Source organism: Sapajus apella, unplaced genomic scaffold (genome assembly GCF_009761245.1).
Source record: "Sapajus apella isolate SASKATOON/1434 unplaced genomic scaffold, GSC_monkey_1.0 scaffold166, whole genome shotgun sequence".
Taxonomy (NCBI): domain Eukaryota; kingdom Metazoa; phylum Chordata; class Mammalia; order Primates; family Cebidae; genus Sapajus; species Sapajus apella.
In genome coordinates, this window is record NW_022437106.1 from 839935 (window position 1) to 858214 (window position 18280).

Here is an 18280-nt window from a genome sequence, read left to right on the forward strand (position 1 = left end):
GTACAGCAATGCATGAACAACATAATATGTTAATGACTAAGACGATTGTGTTTAATCCGATGGGAAACAGCAGAGCTGCTACCTTGGCTGCTGGGGCTGCTGCTGCTGTGTGTGTGCGTTTGTGTGGTGTGTGTGCACGCACGTGCGCCTTCCTTTCTTGAGCTCAAACATATATTTTGAATCACTAATATAGTAATCATGTCTCTGGCAGCCTATCTTGCCCAAACACACACACGCTACACACCCTATTTGAAATTAAAGTGGGAGCGGGGCGGGCGGGGGGAAATTCCACTACGGGTCTTTACATCATTTCTGTTTGGACGGCTGTTTTTTTTTTGTTTGTTTTGTTTTGTTTTTTTTAAGAAATTTTTATAGTGAAGGTGTTGGACTGCCAGCCCCGGAGGCCTCTGATCTCAGAACTGGGACGCAAGGGTGGGGAGCTTAAGCTCTCATTAGCATTTCGCTTTCGATCACCCACTGCCCCCTCCTCAGCCGTCACAATCCCGTCCTGCAGCAGGGACCCCCCCACACCCGACCCTCGACGCGGGAGAGGGGTCAGCTCGGCTGCCCCAGAGGCGACCCGGCCAGAGCACGTGCTCCGGACTGCACGTGCGCGGAAAATGAACGCGCACCCGCTACGCGGCCCGCGGGGGCGGACGGCAGCTAGGGCCGGGCAGCCAACGTTCACCCAGCGGAGGAGTCGGGGCGGAGTCCGCACGTGGGTCTGCGACGGCCCCGCCTCCAGGGGGCGTCCTCTCGGGGACTCGGGGCCCGGGCTGGTGACCCCTGCAGGCGCGGGCCCGACCGCGTCCCGGAAGCCACCCCGAGGTCCCGGCGAGCCCGGCGGAGGCGGCGGCCCCTCCCCGCCCGACGGCTACTCCCGCGCGGATTGGCCGCTCCCCGACGGCGAGCGGGGCGGGCCGGGGCGGGCCGGGGCCCGAGCTCGCGGCCAGGTGAGGCGCCCCGCCCCTCGGCGGCTCCAGGTGCGGCGGTGGGACCTTCGACCGCGGCGGGGCCAGAGCCGGGGCCGAGGCGCCATGGCCGAGTCCCAGCTGAGCTGCCTGGACGAGGCGCACGTGAACGAGAAGGTGACCGAGGCACAGGCCGCCTTCTACTACTGCGAACGGCGGCGGGCCGCGCTGGAGGCGCTGCTGGGCGGCGGCGAGCAGGCCTACCGCGAGCGGGTCAAGAAGGAGCAGCTGCGGGACTTCCTCTCCAGCCCGGAGCGCCGGGCCCTCTGCGCCGCCTGGAGCCCGTACGAGGACGCCGCCGACGCCGCCCCCGCCACCAACGCCCGGGGCAAGAGCAAGGCCAAGGCCAAGGCCCCCGCGCCGGCTCCGGCCGAGCCCGGCGAGTCCCTGGCCTACTGGCCCGACCGTTCCGACACCGAGGTGCCCCCGCTGGACCTGGGCTGGACGGACACTGGTTTCTACCGCGGCGTGAGCCGGGTCACCCTCTTCACCCACCCCCCCAAGGACGAGAAGGCGCCGCACCTCAAGCAGGTGGTCAGGCAAATGATCCAACAGGCCCAGAAGGTAGGTGCCCCTCTTCGTCCCCACATCGCTGGGGCCCCAGCCCCGGTCCCCTGGGCCAGGCCCCACCTCCCAGGCAGGGCTGGGGCAGGCCGCCCTAAGCACCCTCTAGAAATGGGCCCCAACCCGCCCCTACCTCGTGGGGCTGTAGTGAGGCCTCTAGAGCGAATGGCTGGGAACGTGTTTGGCAAATTACAAGGTGCTAGACAGATAGATGTTAGCCGTCGGTATAACAGCATCGAGAGGCGCTAGCTCTGCTCTGTACTTCTAAAACTTCCCTGTCCAGTCCCCCTCCTCAGGGAAGACTGGAGACCGAGGCCCTGTGGTTAACATGCATCCCTCAAAGGTCTTGATAATAACCTACGTGCAGCCCAGGGATTTATAGAACATATCCCAAGCCATTTTCTCATGTGATAGTCAAAGCAACTTCAGGGAGTGGGTGGCCGTGACCTCCCAGTCCCACCCATTTCCATGCTGCTCTTGGGACCACCCCTCTCTCATAGTCAAAGCCACTCCTGGGTGGGATACTAGACTCCAGCTGCCTGGAATGAATGGGGAGAGGGGACACGTATTGAGCACCTACTGTGTGCCTGGCCCTGTACTGGGCACCTTGGCACAGCAGGTCAACCCGGCTCAGCAGCTCAGGAAAGGGGTCCTGCTTAGCACATCTGCCCTGCTTAGGAGTTGGAAGGAGAGCTGCTTCCATTTTGGCTGGTAAGGCCAGTCAGCTGTGGAGCAGGGGGAAGACTTTAATCTTTATGCCTTAGGGTAGGAGTCCTAGGGCAGCTTCCAGATCAAATATCAGATGCCCACTACATTTAAACTTTCAGTAAACAACACCCAACCTTTTAGTATCGGTTTATCCCAAACATGACATGAGACGTACTGATACTGAAAAGTTCTTCGTTGTGTTTCTGAAATTCAAAGAGAAATGGGAACGTTTTGTACTTTTCATTTGCTACCTCTGGCTCCCCTACACTGAGACTCGTTAGGACACAGCAGCAGCCTTTGGTGCCCAGTTCAGAATATACAACAGGAGTGGCTTGGACTCATCATTCTAATTCCAAATGAGTGAGGTTGGAGTCCTGGTTCCCCTCGGGGCTGAAGAGGCCTGAGGAGGGAAAATGGAGCTTGAAAGACCATTCAGGAAGATGGGTTCATCTTCCTGAAAGGGATGATCTAGGTAGTTGGCTAGGCTGGCTACCAGAAGGAAGGGTTAACGTCCACTGTGCACACTCGTACCCTCCCCCTCTGTAATTCCTCCCTGTCTGACTGAGTTTTCTTTGTACACTGTGTTCTGCAGAAGAAAAAGGCAAGACTGGACCCAGAAGAGGGAAAAAGGATGTAGGCGGCCGGCCATACAGGCTGCAGCCGGGGCTAGGGGTCGAGTGTCATGATGTCGGACTAACAAAGCCTCTATTTTTTAGCATTTAATACGTGCCATCCACTGTGCTAATGACTCAACTGCATTTTCTCATTTGCTTTTCACAGCAACTGGGTGAATAGGTATTTTCCTTATTTTTGGAGGAAAAGACATCAGGATTCAGAAGTTTCTTTCCGGAGGTCCCATAGCTAGTAAGTGGCTGAGCCAGGACCCAAACACCAAAGCCCCTGCTCTTACCCACTGTGCTGCTCTGCCCCAGTGCCCAAAATAATGGTGCAGTCTGATTAAGCAAGGGGTTTGAATGAAGGTAGCCTGGTCACAGCCTGGAGTACAGGTGGTGTACCCCTGTTACAAGAAGGGGATGACAGGGCTCCTGGCCACCAAGTCTTCTAGTCCCATGTGGGATGACAGGACTCTCTCCTGCATAGTGAGGTATTTTTAACTCTAAATGTTTAACAACAGAAACTTCTAACAATTGTGAACCCATCCGATAAGTACAGGTTTAACCAGTAATTTCCTGAGGGCCGACTGTGTGCCAGGCACTAACTGGCCATGAAGAAGACACATGGGGTGGCGTTTGCCCTCCAAGAGCTTAACAAATGTTCGGGCTCTGCCGGAAAGAAGAGCTTTTAAGGCTGGGTGTGCCTAATCTGGGAAGGCTTTCTGAGGGAGGTGAGTTGCAGAATTGGAAAGGGAGAGTAAACTGGAATGGGCATTCTCTCGGTAAGAGAGATTTTGGCTTCGAAAAGGCAAGGAGGTTTGATTGGCAGGAAAAAAGAGCTGTTGTAGGGGGAGGTGAGCACTGTGTGGAGCCTGGTGTGGGGACTCTAAAACTGGGCCCAAGGCATGCAGTCACCCCCCAGGAAGCAACAGTGTTGGACACTGTCTGTGCCCACCCAAGTATCAGGACCTCTGGGCCCTCACCCTTGATCACTGTCCCAAATGTCTGCAGAGTCCCTTCTTCCCAAAGACCCTGTGAAGAAGTAGGGACAGAGAGATTGACCAGGTTTCACAGTTGAGGAAACAGACACAGAGAAGAAAAGGAGCTTGCCCAGAGGTCATGTGGCTGGTCGTAGAAGGACCCAGCTTCTGCTCTAGGAGGCTGTACCTTCCGACTGCAGCCTGTCCCCCACCCCCATGCCAGCTTGTCCAGCTGGCTGGCAGCTTTCCCTGGCCATTAACTTAGATCCTTCCTCCTTCCCTTTCGCCCCGAGGGAGGGAGTTTTCTTTGTTTCCAGTGAGAGTCTGGCTGCTTTGAGGCCAGGTAGGGCAGACTGAGATGGTTTACATACAGGGACACGGGGAACTGCGGAGTGGAGGCAGCAGGACACGCTCACATCCAACTGTGTACCAGAGTTTGCATTTTATTTCATTTAATCATCAGAATAACCCTGTGAGGTGCTGTCATTTTGGTTCCCGAGTCACAGAGAGGATACTAAGGTTCAGAAGGAGTTGCCCGTGGCTGCCGTGTCTACAGTCAGTCACAGGCCAGCAGGGGATTCTGTACCTGGTCCTCAGGGATATGGAGAAAGGCGCCTAATTAGGGGACAGGATGCTTTGAAACATGATTGGGGCTGAGGGAGGAGGGGCTGAGAATGGGCACCAGGGAGGAAATGGCCCAGCAGGGCCCTGTGGACTGGGAGGGCCTTTGAGGAGGTCCGGCTGAGCCACCTGTATCCTGGGCCTCTGCAAATGTCAGAAAGCCCTTCCCAACCACCATTCGGCTGTTTACTTGTGGGGTAGGGCTTTTTCCTGCATTTGTTTTTTTTTTTTTTTTTTTCCCTTTGGAGTGATCTGCTTACCTGGGTGCCTCTGAATGATGTACTTTGTCTACTTAAGTTACAGGCAGAAAGGGCGCCTTTAGGGACCCAAAAATGATCTCCTGGCCTGTGCTGTGCTAGCAAAGGAGACTGGGGAAAGTTGCTGGTGCTTGGACCGTTCAGGTCATTGTAACTGCCGGGGAGTGGACTTACAGCAAACCCGTGTGTAGACTGGGAAACTCTTGGTTCTTATTTGCAAAGCCAGAGTAAGGGGAGCAAACAACTGCAGTCTGGATGGGCTGGCAACTTGGAAGGGTTGTGCATCCGTTTGGCCATTGGACAAATACTGAGAGGTTTACTGCACGTGCTAAGCATACTTTAATGGAAAACAGACATCTGAAACCCACCTTTGCTCTTAAATAGCCTAATCTTCTGCTGATCCATCATCTAATACGATCTGAGGAGTGCTGGACGAAGGTCGTGGCTGGAGGGGCACTAGCCCAGCCCTTAAACCAGGTTAGGGAAGGCCTTTTGATGCCAAGGACCTGTGAGATGGCACCAAGCTACCCGCCCATCTCGTGCCCAGGCTCCCTTGTGACCAGCGGCCTCCCATTTTGAAGCTGCTGGTCGAATTTAGAGAACGTTTCCTTGTGCTTTGGGAAGAGAGGCAAATTGATCACACCTGCTTCTCAAAGATTGACCCTTGACCCCTGCATTCCTGGCTTGCACCCAAATGCACCAGTGACCCAGCTAACCAGCTCGTCTTGGTTTATTACAAACTGTCCAATCTCCTTGACACCTCAAAAGCTGCATAAGGCAGGGTCTGGTCTTCATTACACAGAGGCTCCTTCTGAGCTCCAAAAGGGTGAAATGACTCCCCTTCAGACCGAGGACAAGGAGGTTACACAGCATCCCTGGATCCTTGGTTGGGATTCCCAGTGACCCCATGCAAATTATACCTAGGAGAGGGAGGGGCTGCTGGAGTAGGTAACCATGACCAACTAGGAGCTGCTTTCTATTTTCATTCCTGTTGTAGTTAGTGGAATAGGCCTGTCCAGATGATTTAGGAAAGAGAGTAACCAGCCAGGCTGGTCCCTAACCCACCTCTGCCTGTTGATGGGTTTGTTCCTTTTCCTTCAAGGCCTCGCTAAGAGACCACCTCTGCCTTGGCATTTCGTCAATTTGATTTTCAATCCAGAAGGTCCACACAAACTTTGGAAGAGGGCGTTTTATCCTCCTGGATTGGGAACTTTGGAAGAGAAAGACTGGCTTACTCCCCTCAGTTTCCTGTCCGGTACCCCAGCGGTGCCCGTGCTGTCACAGGTGATCAATTATCTGTTTATAGAATTGAAAACCGTCTTCTATTGGCTGCCCATCCCTTGGGGGAAGCAGGTGTCTGGAGCTGTCCCTGTTGAATTGCACATTCCCCCGGGAACTTCTTTAATCTGCATCGTAACAAGCTGGCTGGCAGCAGAGAGAAGAATGCTCTAAATTGGGGATATGGGGCACAGGGAGGCAGCTGCCTCAAGGGATTTCGAGAAAGTCTTCAGAGCCGGAGGCATGGCCGGCTGAGGTTAGCAGCCTTGGTTTGAGGTCTGGGCAGGTTATGGGAGAAGGGTATGGTAACAGCTGGCATACAGATGCCCCCAGGCATGGCAAAGTCTTGGAGTCATCAGCTCAGCTCCCTGCAAGACTCAGCTTTGCACATGGTGGGCCTGGCCCCTGAGTGGAGCCCACCGTCTTTCCCCATTAACCTCTAATGGCACTTCCCTCATTCAGCTACACTGGCAAATGGTACCAAGCGCCTTCTTCATACCAGGCGCTTTGCTGGACATTGAGATACTGCAATGAAGCAGATGCCCAAAACACCCCTAGTTTAAAAAATACGTAATTTTTAAAAATGTTACTGGTTTTGAATTCCAAGAGTCAGGCAGTGCATTCATTAGTTACCTCACCACCTTGTTTGAGAGCTGGTCCCAATTCCTGACTTGCTCCTAATACCTTCCTACCTCCCTCTTTTCCCCATTATCCTCCTCCCCTTCCATCTAAGGGGAGCAGTTGACTTTAGAAGCTCCTGAGCTGCCTTTTAGAAGCCTGTTCAAACTCACAGAGCAAGAAGAGGCCTCTCAGGCAGCCCAGGGACCCACAGGCCCCGCGCTCTCCTAACTGTTCTACCCCTCTGCAAGTGGCCATGCCACATGAGCTTCTTGCCAGAGGCACTGGGCGGTGCCGGAGTCCTCGCTGCATTAAGGCTGGTGGATAATGGCACCGCTGCAGCTCCAGAGAATAAGAGCACTTCACAGCCCTTCTGTGATCTTGCCCCAGCCTGTCCAGGTATTCCTGGCAAGCCCTGGACGAATTAGCTGTTGGGTTCTGAGTCTCTCTCTTTTATGCTCAATCAGTGATCCCAGGAACTGGAATTTCTGAGCAATGGACCAGCTTCATGTCAAAAACAGAAGACAGGCTCCGAAGCTGAAAGCTCTTGATTTCTGCCCTCATCTGACCGCTTATTCACTGTTACTCACTGTGCTCCCTTGAACAAATCACCCCCCTCTCTGAGACTCCTGGCTGATAAAATGGGGAAGATAATACCGAGGTTCCTGGATGGTTTTGAAAAACAAGGGGGGCGGGGCACGGTGGCTCACAACCCCAGCACTTTGGGAGGCCGAGGTGGGTGAATTGCTTGAGCTGACGAGTTTGAGACTAGCCTGGGGCAGCATGGCAAATCCCCGTCTTTACAAAAAGTACAAAAATTAGCCAGATGTGGCAGCATGCCCCTGTAGTTCCAAGTACTCAGGAGGCTGAGGTAGGTAGGTGGGTGGATTGCTTGAGCTCGGGAGTTGGAGGTCGCAGAGATTGCACCACTGCACTGCAGCTGAGTGCCAGAGTGAAACTCTATCTCAGAAAGAATAAAATAAAGCAAGAAAAACAAGGGAGAAACCATGTGAGAAAGCTGAGGATACTGCAAAGTATCATACAAATGTTCATTATTTTAGAAAATAACTGCTGCCTTCTCTGTCTTTTTGCAGAGCTGGGGAAGGAAGGGTGGCCAAATTTCCTCCCAGGAAGTTAGGGTCCTCCACCCAGGAGATTAGAGGTAGGCAAATTGGGAGTCCCTTCTCATTGTTAGGGCCAAAGGCCCTGTGCAGGTGTGTTTCCTGTTTCCATCTTTGATTGAGCCAGGACTGGCTCCCCACAGCCCTCCCACCCACGCATGTACAGATCTGCTGGCCTCGACTTGGTGGTGGTGGGCAGTGATCAGTAAGGGCAGCTTTCTGCCGAGCCTCCAGGCTGCCTTCAGGAGGCTGTGGCATTGGAATCCTCAGCCCAGTATCTATGCTGGGATTTGCCAAGGGCAGAGAGGGATAAAACAGGAAGGTGCAGAGGCTCCCTTGTTCCTAAAGCAGGGAGCCCCTGAGGATGCTCCCCATACACGGTCATCCTGAGAGGCCAGACTACTGCACATGCCCAGCCCAGAGAGCCCCAGGGCAGCCTGGGAAGATACCTCAAGTTCTTTTCGTTCTGGAGAACTGAAGCTTTCATTGGAACAAGAGGGTGGGGCTGCTGAGGGTTAACCATGATGTAATCAGGGCCTTGGGCCTGTGTTTCCCTCTTTGGAGAAGAGGGAGGGGAGAGTTGGCTCCTTGGAAATACCTCTGATACTTTGGGTCCCTGAACCTCTGAGGATGGGTGTTTCCCAGAAAGTTCAAAAGTAGGTGGGGCCTCAGTAAACTTCCTGACCTTCTCTTGAAGGTTCAAGGTAGCAAAGCCAGTTCTGTTGGGTGGAGGTCTCAGAAAGCCCAGGCCACCTCCGGGTGGAGAGAGTCCACAGCTGGGAGCCAGGAGCCTGGGAATCATCATTTTCACCCTGCCCATCTCTTTCCTAGCTCACTGGGTGACATTGGGTACGTTATTTGGCTTTGGTGGGCCTCCATTTCTGCGTCTCTAACATGGGGATAATTCTTGCTTATTTCCACAAATTGTTCTGAGCATCCAGTGTAAGGCCATGGGAAAGCCCTATGAGAAAGGTGAGTGAGGTGTGCAGTAAAAGGGATTTCTCTGAAGAAGGGCTAACGTTGAGTGACGGGATGGGTACGCTGCGTGCTGTTTCTTTTCATTAATCCAATCCTCAGCACCTTGCAAAGGAAGGAGTATTTTCCCTGAGGCTCAGAGAAAGCATCAGTTCACAGAACTCAGAAGTGGCTGGGGGAGAGTCCACCCAGGTCTCAGCTCAAGGTGGTGTCCATCCATGACAGTTGCCCTTGGGAATTGCCCTCTGGGGCCATCTCTTCCCTCTAAAACTTCTAGAAACATTCAAAGTCTGTATGTCACCCACCAGGCCCTGGGAGGCTCTTGGGCAAGTTCTAGACACAGACAAGTACACAACTGCCAGCTGCTCCACTCTGTGCCAAGGCTGGGGAAGAGTGTTCCCTCTGCCCAGTGACATCGAGGCAGGTAACAGGGAAGCTGGGTACAGGTATTTTCTCCAGAGAGACCTAGATTGTCCTCTTCATGGCCACTCTCTGGCCCCTTGGGACTTACGGCCCCTTCCTGACAGGCTGAGACCTTGCAGTGAGTCCCAGCCCAGCAACTGTCAGTCCCTCCATCTTCTCACTCCCTGGGATGCTGCCTCACCTTGGCTGGTGGCCAGACCTGCCTCCCTTTTCTTAGAGTGTACAAAGCAGAGCCTGTTTGGGGACAAGCTTCCAATCTGAGCTGGGGGAGGCAGGGAGCAGGGCAGAGAACAAATGAGCCCAGGGCTACGTCCTGGCTGACCACCTGCCCCCGCTTCTTGGGCTGTCCTGAGCCACCCCCCAGGCTGGTTCACTCTAGCCATCCCTGCCCGCTCCCCACACACCATGCCATGTGCCATGACCAGCCAACCTCAGCTGGAGCTGCTGCCCTTCCCAGTTTTCTTTTTCATTCTCTGAAATCTGTGAGCCTGTGGACTTGCTAATGATCCCATAATCTTAGCCCTGGAAGAGAGCCTATGGCTTCTCTAATCATTAGTCTCTCTGGCCCAGGTTTCCAATAATCTGGAAACATATCCCCGGCACAGCTTGCACGCTGGTCATCATTCTGCTGGGCTTCTCGCAGTCCTGGCCAGACATGTGGAGGCTCCTGATGAGCATTCTTTTTGTTTTTCAGCAGTGAGTCAGGAGATGGGGGTGGGGAGGTGGGACCTAGAACTCTCTACCTTTCGGTGGGCCATTAAGGACAAACTGTGAGTTTCCTTAACTCACCCACCTCGGAGGGCCCCCAGACCACCTGGACATTCCCTGCATTTGATTATTCACTCACCATGTTTTTCTGAAACCCAACTATGTGCCAGGAACCAGAAATTTACAGAGAGTACAATGAGAACGCTGCCTTAAGTCTTATGGGAGAGACAAAAAGGAAATAAATTACAGCATAGTCTTGGGGGTAGGGGTGTTGATACCGACTACTTACTGATCATTTAAGTGCTAGGCAAATGCCAGCCCTTTTAGAATTTTTTATTTATTTATTTATTTATTTATTTTTGAGAGGAAGTCTTGCTCTGTCACCCAGGCTGGAGTGCAGTGGCTCCATCTTGGCTCACTGCAACCTCCAACTCCTGGGTTCAAGCGATTCTTCCACCTCAGCCTCCCAAGTAGCTGGGACTACAGGCGTGTGCCACTATGCCTGACTGATTTTTGTATTTTTAATAGAGACAGAGTTTTGCCCTGTTGCCCACGCTGTTCTTGAACTCCTGACCTCAGGTGATCCGCCTGCCTTGGCCTCCCAAAGTGCTGGGATTACAGCCGTGAGCCACCACGCCCAGTTTTCATATTTTTAGTAGAGATGGGTTTTCACCATCTCTATGGTTTGGCCAGGCTAGCCTCAAACTCCTGATCACAAGTGATCCCCCCTCTTCCACCTCCCAAAGTTCCGGGATTACAGGCATGAGTGACCACACCTATTTCATTTAATTTTTTTTTTTTTTTACAACAAACCAACAGCGTTTCATTTTACAGATGAGGAAACTGAAGTTCAAAGAGGATAAGGTCATACCACTAGTAAATAGAACGCTAGATGGGAATCGAGATGCGTCTGATTCTCAGACTTGTGCACCTGTACTGAGCCCCACGTGAACAGAGGCATCCTGGGAATTGATGGCTGAATCAGCCAGTTGTGGAAGGGCAGGGCAGGCTGTGTACAAAACTGGAGGCCTGGGACACGTGGACTCACGCTGTTCCCATCACTTGCATGCCCTCCTGATCACTTTCAGCCATATCCCTCCCTGCACTCTCAACTTGCCTCTCTAGGGAAGCCCTCCCAGGTACATCATCTGGCAATAGCCAGAGTTATCCTGGCTGTGTCTCCGCACCTCCCAGGCAAACTGCCAACTTCATTTGTCTTACCCTGATAGATCAATCAAGAAATACCCTGGCAGACACTTCTTGAGCCCTGCCTCGCTCTGTTCATGTACTTGAGAGCTCAAGGCTAGTAACACAAACCAGCAGATGATCCTAAAAATCGTTTGTGTATCTTCATTGGATTTTTTTTTTTTTTTTTAGCAGCTGGTTTATCTTCCTAATTATGTTTGGCTTTAAGCTAATGTTAAAATGAGCTTGCATTAGATAATTTTCACTAATTAACACCAACTTAGTGCCGAGAAAGTCATCCCAGAAGCTTGCCGTGGGGCAGGGAAAAGCTGGCCTAGGATCTTACAAAGAATTGCTCTGCTTACACCCTGGCAGGTCACTACACATGGTTGCTCACGGCTGAATTAGTTGCCTTCCTCACGTGGGTGCCATCTGTCTTCTTCCTCTGGAGAGCCAGCCTGGGTCACCTTTGTACATACACCCTCCTTCATTCAACCTTGTCCAGAGTGATGGCCTCACAGGGTCAGCCTGAAAGGAAGTGACCCCTAGGGGGCGCAGCAGGGAGATGTGACCCACAGGGTTGGTATCGGAGCCCCACATTGAGGTCAAGGGCTCTGGGAGAGGGAGCAGCCCGGCTGGGTGGAATTGGGCTCCGAGGCTGCCAGCGTAGGGAGGGAGCCCGGTGTTTCATGATGTCAATTAGTGAGTCCAAGACAATGGAACGCAGCCACAGACAGCTGGGAAGCCCCAGCTGACGAAGCACAGATGCCCTGCTGCTGGGGTGGGGCAGCCTCACCTCCAAGTGGGAACAAGACCCTGTTGCAGCCAGGCGCGGTGGCTCATGCCTGTAATCCCAGCACTTTGGGAGGTCAAGGCGGGCGGATCATTTGAGGTCAGGAGTTCCAAACCAGCCTGGCTAACATAGTGAAACCCCATCTGTACTAGAAATACAAGTTACCTGGGTGTGGTGGCATGCACCTGTAATCCCAGCTATGAGGGAGGCTGAGGCAGGAGAATTGCTTGAGCCCGGGAAGCAGAGGTTTCAGTGAGCCGAGAACACGCCACTGCACTTCAGCCTGGGTCACAGAGTAATACTCCATCAAAAAAAAAAAAAAAAAAAAAAACCCTGTTGCAGCTCTGGATTTGGCTCTGCCCTCTTGGTAGCCACATCTCAGCCCCCAAGAGAAGCCTCCATGTGGAGACATTCTGTTTAGAGTGATGGCAGGGCTCTGTCCCCTATTCCTCATGGATAGATGGGGAGACACCCCGTGTGCTTAGACAGACACAGCCCTGGGCAGACATGTATCCTAGGGAAGGCACACACTGCACTGGGGACTGGGGACAGAGGATGATCCTAGGACAGCCCTGGGAAGAGTGAAACAAGGACCTCAACAAAGAGCATTCCCATCACCACAGGCTTAGGAGGTGACAGTGTGAGTTCAGGCACCAGCCGGAGCCTGCTGGTGAGTTTGGAGAACATAAAATCATCTTGTAGGGTATGAGCTTATTGCCGGGGGAGAAAGTGGATGAATGCCTCTTTGGGTTGGAAGCACATGAAGGGTCTTCAGCCAGGCTGAGGGGCTTCAACTTGACTTTGGGCAATCAGAGGCCACAGAGTGTTTGGGCAGGGAAACTGTGCGCTTGGGTCTTGTTATGGGGCCCGTCTGCCGAGAGGGGAACAGGGTAGCGTGAATGAGCATTGCGGCAAGGTGATCCTGAGCGCCTCCTGTGTGCCAGGCCCTGTCCCAGAGGAAGAGTGGTGCTCAGCCAGCTGGGGCAGGCACTAGGCAAGATTTTATCTAGGCTTGATCACATTTCTTTGCATTTCATAAGAACCATGAAGTAGCCTCGTTTTACAGGTGGAATTCACAAGGGTTAAGTAACTTGCCCAAGGTCTCACAACCAGTGTGGAATCTCTGGCGCTTCCCACCCGTCGAAGTATACTTCTGACTTTGGGATTTATCGACGCGAATCTAGAGTCCAGAGATGAGAGGAAGTTAAGGGGGTGTTCTGTGGGGACTGTGCAGCAGGCACCCCTCCTGCAGGCAGCCATGCAGCCTCTTCTCCTTTGCTCTCCTCTCCTCTCCTCTCTCCCCGGGGTGTGTGCAGGGGGAACTTAAGAGAAAGTTTGTTCTTTAGTTGGTGATAATTCAGATGGGGTCTGTTGCAGTCTTGGTGACAGTCTCTTCAATGTACCCAGAATACTTATGACACCCCCTCCTCGGTGCTTCATCTCCGTAGAGCACCTTTCTGTGCTCCGGTGATGGCTGTGCCAGTTAGAAGTTGCAGGCTGGGCACGGTGGCTCACGCCTGTAACCCCAGCACTTTGGGAGGCCACAGCAGGTGGATCACAAGGTCAAGAGATCAAGAGCAGCCTGGCCAACATGGTGAAACCCCACCTCTACTAAAAATACAAAATTAGCCAGGCATGGTGGCACATGCCTGGCTAATCCCAGCTACTTGGGAGGCTGAGGCAGGAGAATGGCTTGAACCCGGGAGGCAGAGGTTGCAGTGAGCCGAGATCACGCCACTGCATTCCAGCCTGGTGACAGAGTGAAAGAGAGAGACTGTCTCAAAAAACAAAAAGAAGAAGTTTTGCTCTGGTTCCCCACAGCCCGCCCTGAGATACGTTACTCTGGCAGCAGTTTTCTTAGCAAAGCATTGCGATGTTCAGCATACGGGTATAGACACCCGGTATGGTATGGCTGGATGAACAGTTCATCATGTAGGTTATTATTTAATTGGGCCACGCTTCCTCTCAATTAGTTCAAGTTTTGACCTTTCTGGGAGTGTAGTGTTCCCTGAGCTTTAATCCCCTCCATGGGCTGGGCCTGCTGGGCGTCGCATTGAGCAGAGGAATAGCATCCCCACCTCCATGTCCATGCCATGGGAGGCGCTGGCTGCCTGGCACTCCGGGAGCTCAGCGGGCCCCCCATTGGCTGTCTCCTTCTTTCTTGCCCCCTCCCTGAAGTGGTGCCCCCTTTGTTCTGGGCTCCATCACTGTGGAGAAAAGAGGGCACCTGCACTTACCTATCGCTCACAGCAGGGCAAGTACCACGCTGTCATCGAATCTCACTTAAAGCTCAGCGCAGCTCTGTAAAGGCATCACCTCCCCACTCTAAGAAGAGGAAACCAAGGCCCAGTAAATGACTCACTCAAAGCCAAATAACCAGTAAGACTTTCTGCTTCCAGACCGTATATTCTCTTGCAAGCAGCAGCCTTCACTCAAAGTGTGACACGTCCCCCTTGTGCATTCAAGTCACCTGAGTGCGGGTGGAGGATGGAGGCTGCTGTTGAAATGCATTTTCCTGGGCCTTTGCTGAATTCGAGTCTTTGAGGATGGGGCCCTGGAATTTGCGTCTTCCTAGGCATACCCGCATCCCTGCACCCAGGTGATTCTTTACACACTCAAGTTTGACAACCCCTCCTCTGTAGACCTTGATCCCTGTCTTTGGGGAGATCAGAAAAGGTTTCACAGCTGGAGATGTGTGAGTCGAAGGCTGCAGGTAGACCCAGCTCTACCCTCCATGGGAAAGGGAAGGTCTGCCCTCGGGTCCCAGACAGACTAACTCCCCTGGGCTGCCAGACAGACAGCCATTCTGGGACCTGTTTGCTCAGCGGCTGTCCTCTCCACCCTGAAGGACCTTCAGGCTTGTGGGGAGTTCACCCCATTTGCCTTGTAGAAAACGAATTGAACGATCCCTCGCAACTACCCAGCATGTCTCGTGGGATTTCATGGGCATAATCTCATCCGAACTTTCCCTCAGCCCTGGGAGGTAGGCAGGGCAGGCTTGGGAGGCGACTCAGCCCCAGGCACACCTGATAATCAATGGGAAAGTGTCCCTAGCTGCTTCCCTTCCTTCCCCAAGAGAAGTGACATCACCAACAGGTCCCCCGAGGTCAGCAAGCCTGGCCTGTGGCCTTTTGCTTTTTCACACCCACAGAAGGGGTGAAGCAGGGGATCATTGCAGGCAACAGCACCCACACCCACCCCAGAGTCCTGAGCTCCACGTCAGCAGGGCAAGGCGGCGGATGGGGTTATCTCTCTCTACCCATGCATCTTGGCTTGCATCCTGGTTTTGTGTAATCAGAGATGGCCTGGGGTCCTGGCCAGAACAGATCTCTTCACTCAAAGTGTGACACGTCCCCCTTGTGCATTCAAGGGGGTGACACCTTGATGTTGTAGAAAAGCTCAGAACTGGGGTCAGAAGCCCATGCTTCCATCCCAGCTCTCCCAAGACCCAGCTTGGAACTTAAACCCCTGGGCTGGGCTAGATGCTGTCCGTGTTTCCTCCTAGCTCCAACATTCTGTACGCCTGGAATGTCTAAAGTGTAGGGGCCAACTTGAATGGTGAAGCTTGTGCTTGGCATTTGGGCATGGCTGAGGGGCTTTGGTGGGGGCCTGGCATGCAGCCATGCTCCACTTTCTGCCCTTGCACTCTGTCACAGGGAGGAGGGCACCTTTTTGTGATTTGCACAAAGGTACTTGCTATCTGTGCTGATGGCAGCCCTGCCTCCTGGCTTCATTTCCTTAGTGTGGGACTTCTACCCCTTGCTTTAAATACTATTCTCAGCCAGGGCTGGCTGTGACTCTGAGATCCTGAGTGGGTAGAGGGAAGGCAAAGACCAGACCTTCGAGCTGTCGCTCAGGAAACAGTCCCAACAGGTGCCTTCCTTCTTTCCCCTTCTCTGCTGCCCTGAGGAAGAACTCCAACCCTGCCTTCCAGCCAAACAATCTAACCAGGAATCTTGCTCAGCATTCTTTGTGTTCCCCTTCACCTCAATGCCTTGTCATTCATGAAATAAAGGAGAAAACTGCAGAGCTGCACCCACACCCACAAACAAAGCAATAGACACAAAACTCCATTTAGACGTTCATGCCCGAAACATGGAGAACTGACTTTGTGCTGAGCTCTGTGCTAAGGGTGGAGATTCTGAAAGAAATCAGGTGGTCCCTGACCTGCAGGAGTCCGCAGCCTAGTCAGGGACAGAGAGGTTGGGTAGCAGACGTTACAGCAAAGGGTTAAGGAGCTCTGTTATTTGCCTGGAATGCAATGTGGGCAGGAAGCGGGGGGCGATTAACATTATTGGGTGAGGAGAAGTTCAGGAAATTCTTGGCTGAGTCTTGAAAGATGCATAGATGTTTCACAGGGTCGTCTGGAAGGGGTAGAAGCAAAAGGACTTGAAACTGCCTGATATGTACATAGTTCTCAGTTTTGCCTCCCAAGGGACATGTGTTGATGTCTAGAGACTTTTTTGGTTATTGTGACTAGGGGTGATATTACCGGCAACTAGTGGGAAGGGTCCAGGAATGCTGTTAAACATCCTGCCATGTACAGGACAGTCCCACACAACAGATTTATCCAGCCCCAAAAGGTCAAGAGCGCTACAGTGAGAATCCCTGTGTTAGGTACCTGGAGATCATCCTGCGTGGTGGTGAAGAGAGGCAGAGATGAGCCGTGGCCCGGGATGAGGCTAGAGACGAGGAAGAGGCCAATCATAAGGTCCTTCAAATGCCAAGTCAAGAAGCGTGGCCTTCTCTTGAGGGCTATGGGATCCACTTATTTGTCATTCAGTCTTTTCAGGGCTATTACTGCTGTGGAGGATGAGTCAGAGGGCAGAGGTGAGCAGGAGAGAGCAGTTAGAAAGTCATAGAAGTGTGGCAGGAAAGGAGGAGGGTCCAAGCTGGGGCGGTACCAGTGGGGGCAGAAAGGATTGACTCTGAGAAGATCCAGGGTGGGGCCTGCTGGGATTCGGTGACTGATGGGATTTGGTGGGTGGGGAGGAGGAGAAGGCTGGTCGGCCTAGCTTCTGGCTCTGGTGACTGGGAGGATGTTGACCTGTGGAGTGAGTGTGTGGCTGAGGGACATGTCCAAGCCGCAGTCCGCTCTGCAGATGTGGACACCTGGCAGAGTGATGCCTCCTCTAGTCTGGGTCGTCTGAACACTCATGGGGCACAGGGGCCAGGTGGAGCCCTCTAGTCGGTTTTGTTATCTACCAGTAATCATGGAATCCAGAAAGAGAATTGGAAACGCTGGCAGTTTAATTAAAGCTGAATGGCAGGAGAGGGGCATTGGGAGGCTCCCTGTCCGCCCTCACTCCCCGCCCTACCGCCCAGGCAGGATATCAGAGCTCACGAAACACCCGATGAGAAGTCTTACAACATCAGAGGCTCTCTGCCAGTGCGCCTGTGACGGCCTATAGAAACTGCTGCCACCTTGAATTAACCTCTCTCCCCAGGCATTTCATGTAGGTAACTAGGTAAAGGACACGGGGGATGGGCAGCTAGCTGGAGGGGGCATGATGTTCTCCCCCAGCAAAATCTGCTTCCCTGGGTTCTGAGCCCATGATGTCCTGTTTTTAAACCCAATTTTCCATCTACGCTGGGAGCTTTGAAGTTCGCTCGGTGTGGAGAATCACGTGTACAGTGGAAGACCTGAACAGAGAGAGCGGGGAGCTGGTCCCCCGGGCCTGACGCTGCAGAGCCGAATGTCAAAGCAGGGCCCTCGGAGACCAAAGCGGAGGGTAATTATCACTTCTCCGCAACTGGATTGCAGGAGTCAGCCAGCAATTGATTTTTTTTTTTGTACTACAGATATTTCATTGTTTAATTGGTAGTGACACAGATGGCTGGCTCGCACCAGGGCATCACAATGCGACTCTTGAAAGCTGGGCTGTGGGGACCACCGCCTCTCCCGACATCCTCAGGCAGGTGGGGCTAGGACAGCCCAGCTTCCCTGCTTAATTTTTCAATCACAAAGCACAAGTAAGAGTGTGAACCTGAGACGTGCTTCTGTGAACCAGTCAAGCTGTCCTCAGCAACGTGAGTCCGCTCTGAGCTGGACACCATGGAGTGTTCAGAAATGAGAGGACAATGAACTCTGGCCTAGACAGTATGGGGGAGATAAACTATGAGGAGCACCAAGAGATAGTGATCAAGTGTCAGAGCCCCACAAACCACGTTGCTGGTGAAATGAAGCCAGAACTCTGCAGGTTGTATTCAAACGCCCCGTATCCAGCCCATGTACCCTCACCCTTATCCCTACCCCATACCCACCCTGAACTGTGCCAGTCCAGCTGGAGGACTTGAATGTGATTTTTGTTTGGTTGGTTGGCTGTTTTGGACCTCAGGTGCAAAGAGCTGATTGTGCACCTTAGCTCACACCACACTTCACTGGCAAGCCTTGGAAGGCCCCTCTCATTTTACCTTTCTCCTTCCCTCCTATTCCTTTCTCCTTCCAGAGGCAGCCGGCCTCA

At 53.1% G+C, this 18280-nt stretch overlaps 1 protein-coding gene across 1 annotated transcript in view; it reads left to right on the top strand.

Moving 5' to 3' along the window:
* Positions 1-961: 961 nt before the first annotated feature.
* The window catches only part of FAM83F (family with sequence similarity 83 member F), a 36144-nt gene continuing 18825 nt past the window's right edge, over positions 962-18280 (top strand). Inside the window, exon 1 of the mRNA XM_032267130.1 lies at positions 962-1535. Coding sequence (XP_032123021.1) covers positions 1038-1535 — 498 coding nt within the window. The 5' untranslated portion in view covers positions 962-1037. The remainder of the gene's footprint in view (positions 1536-18280) is intronic.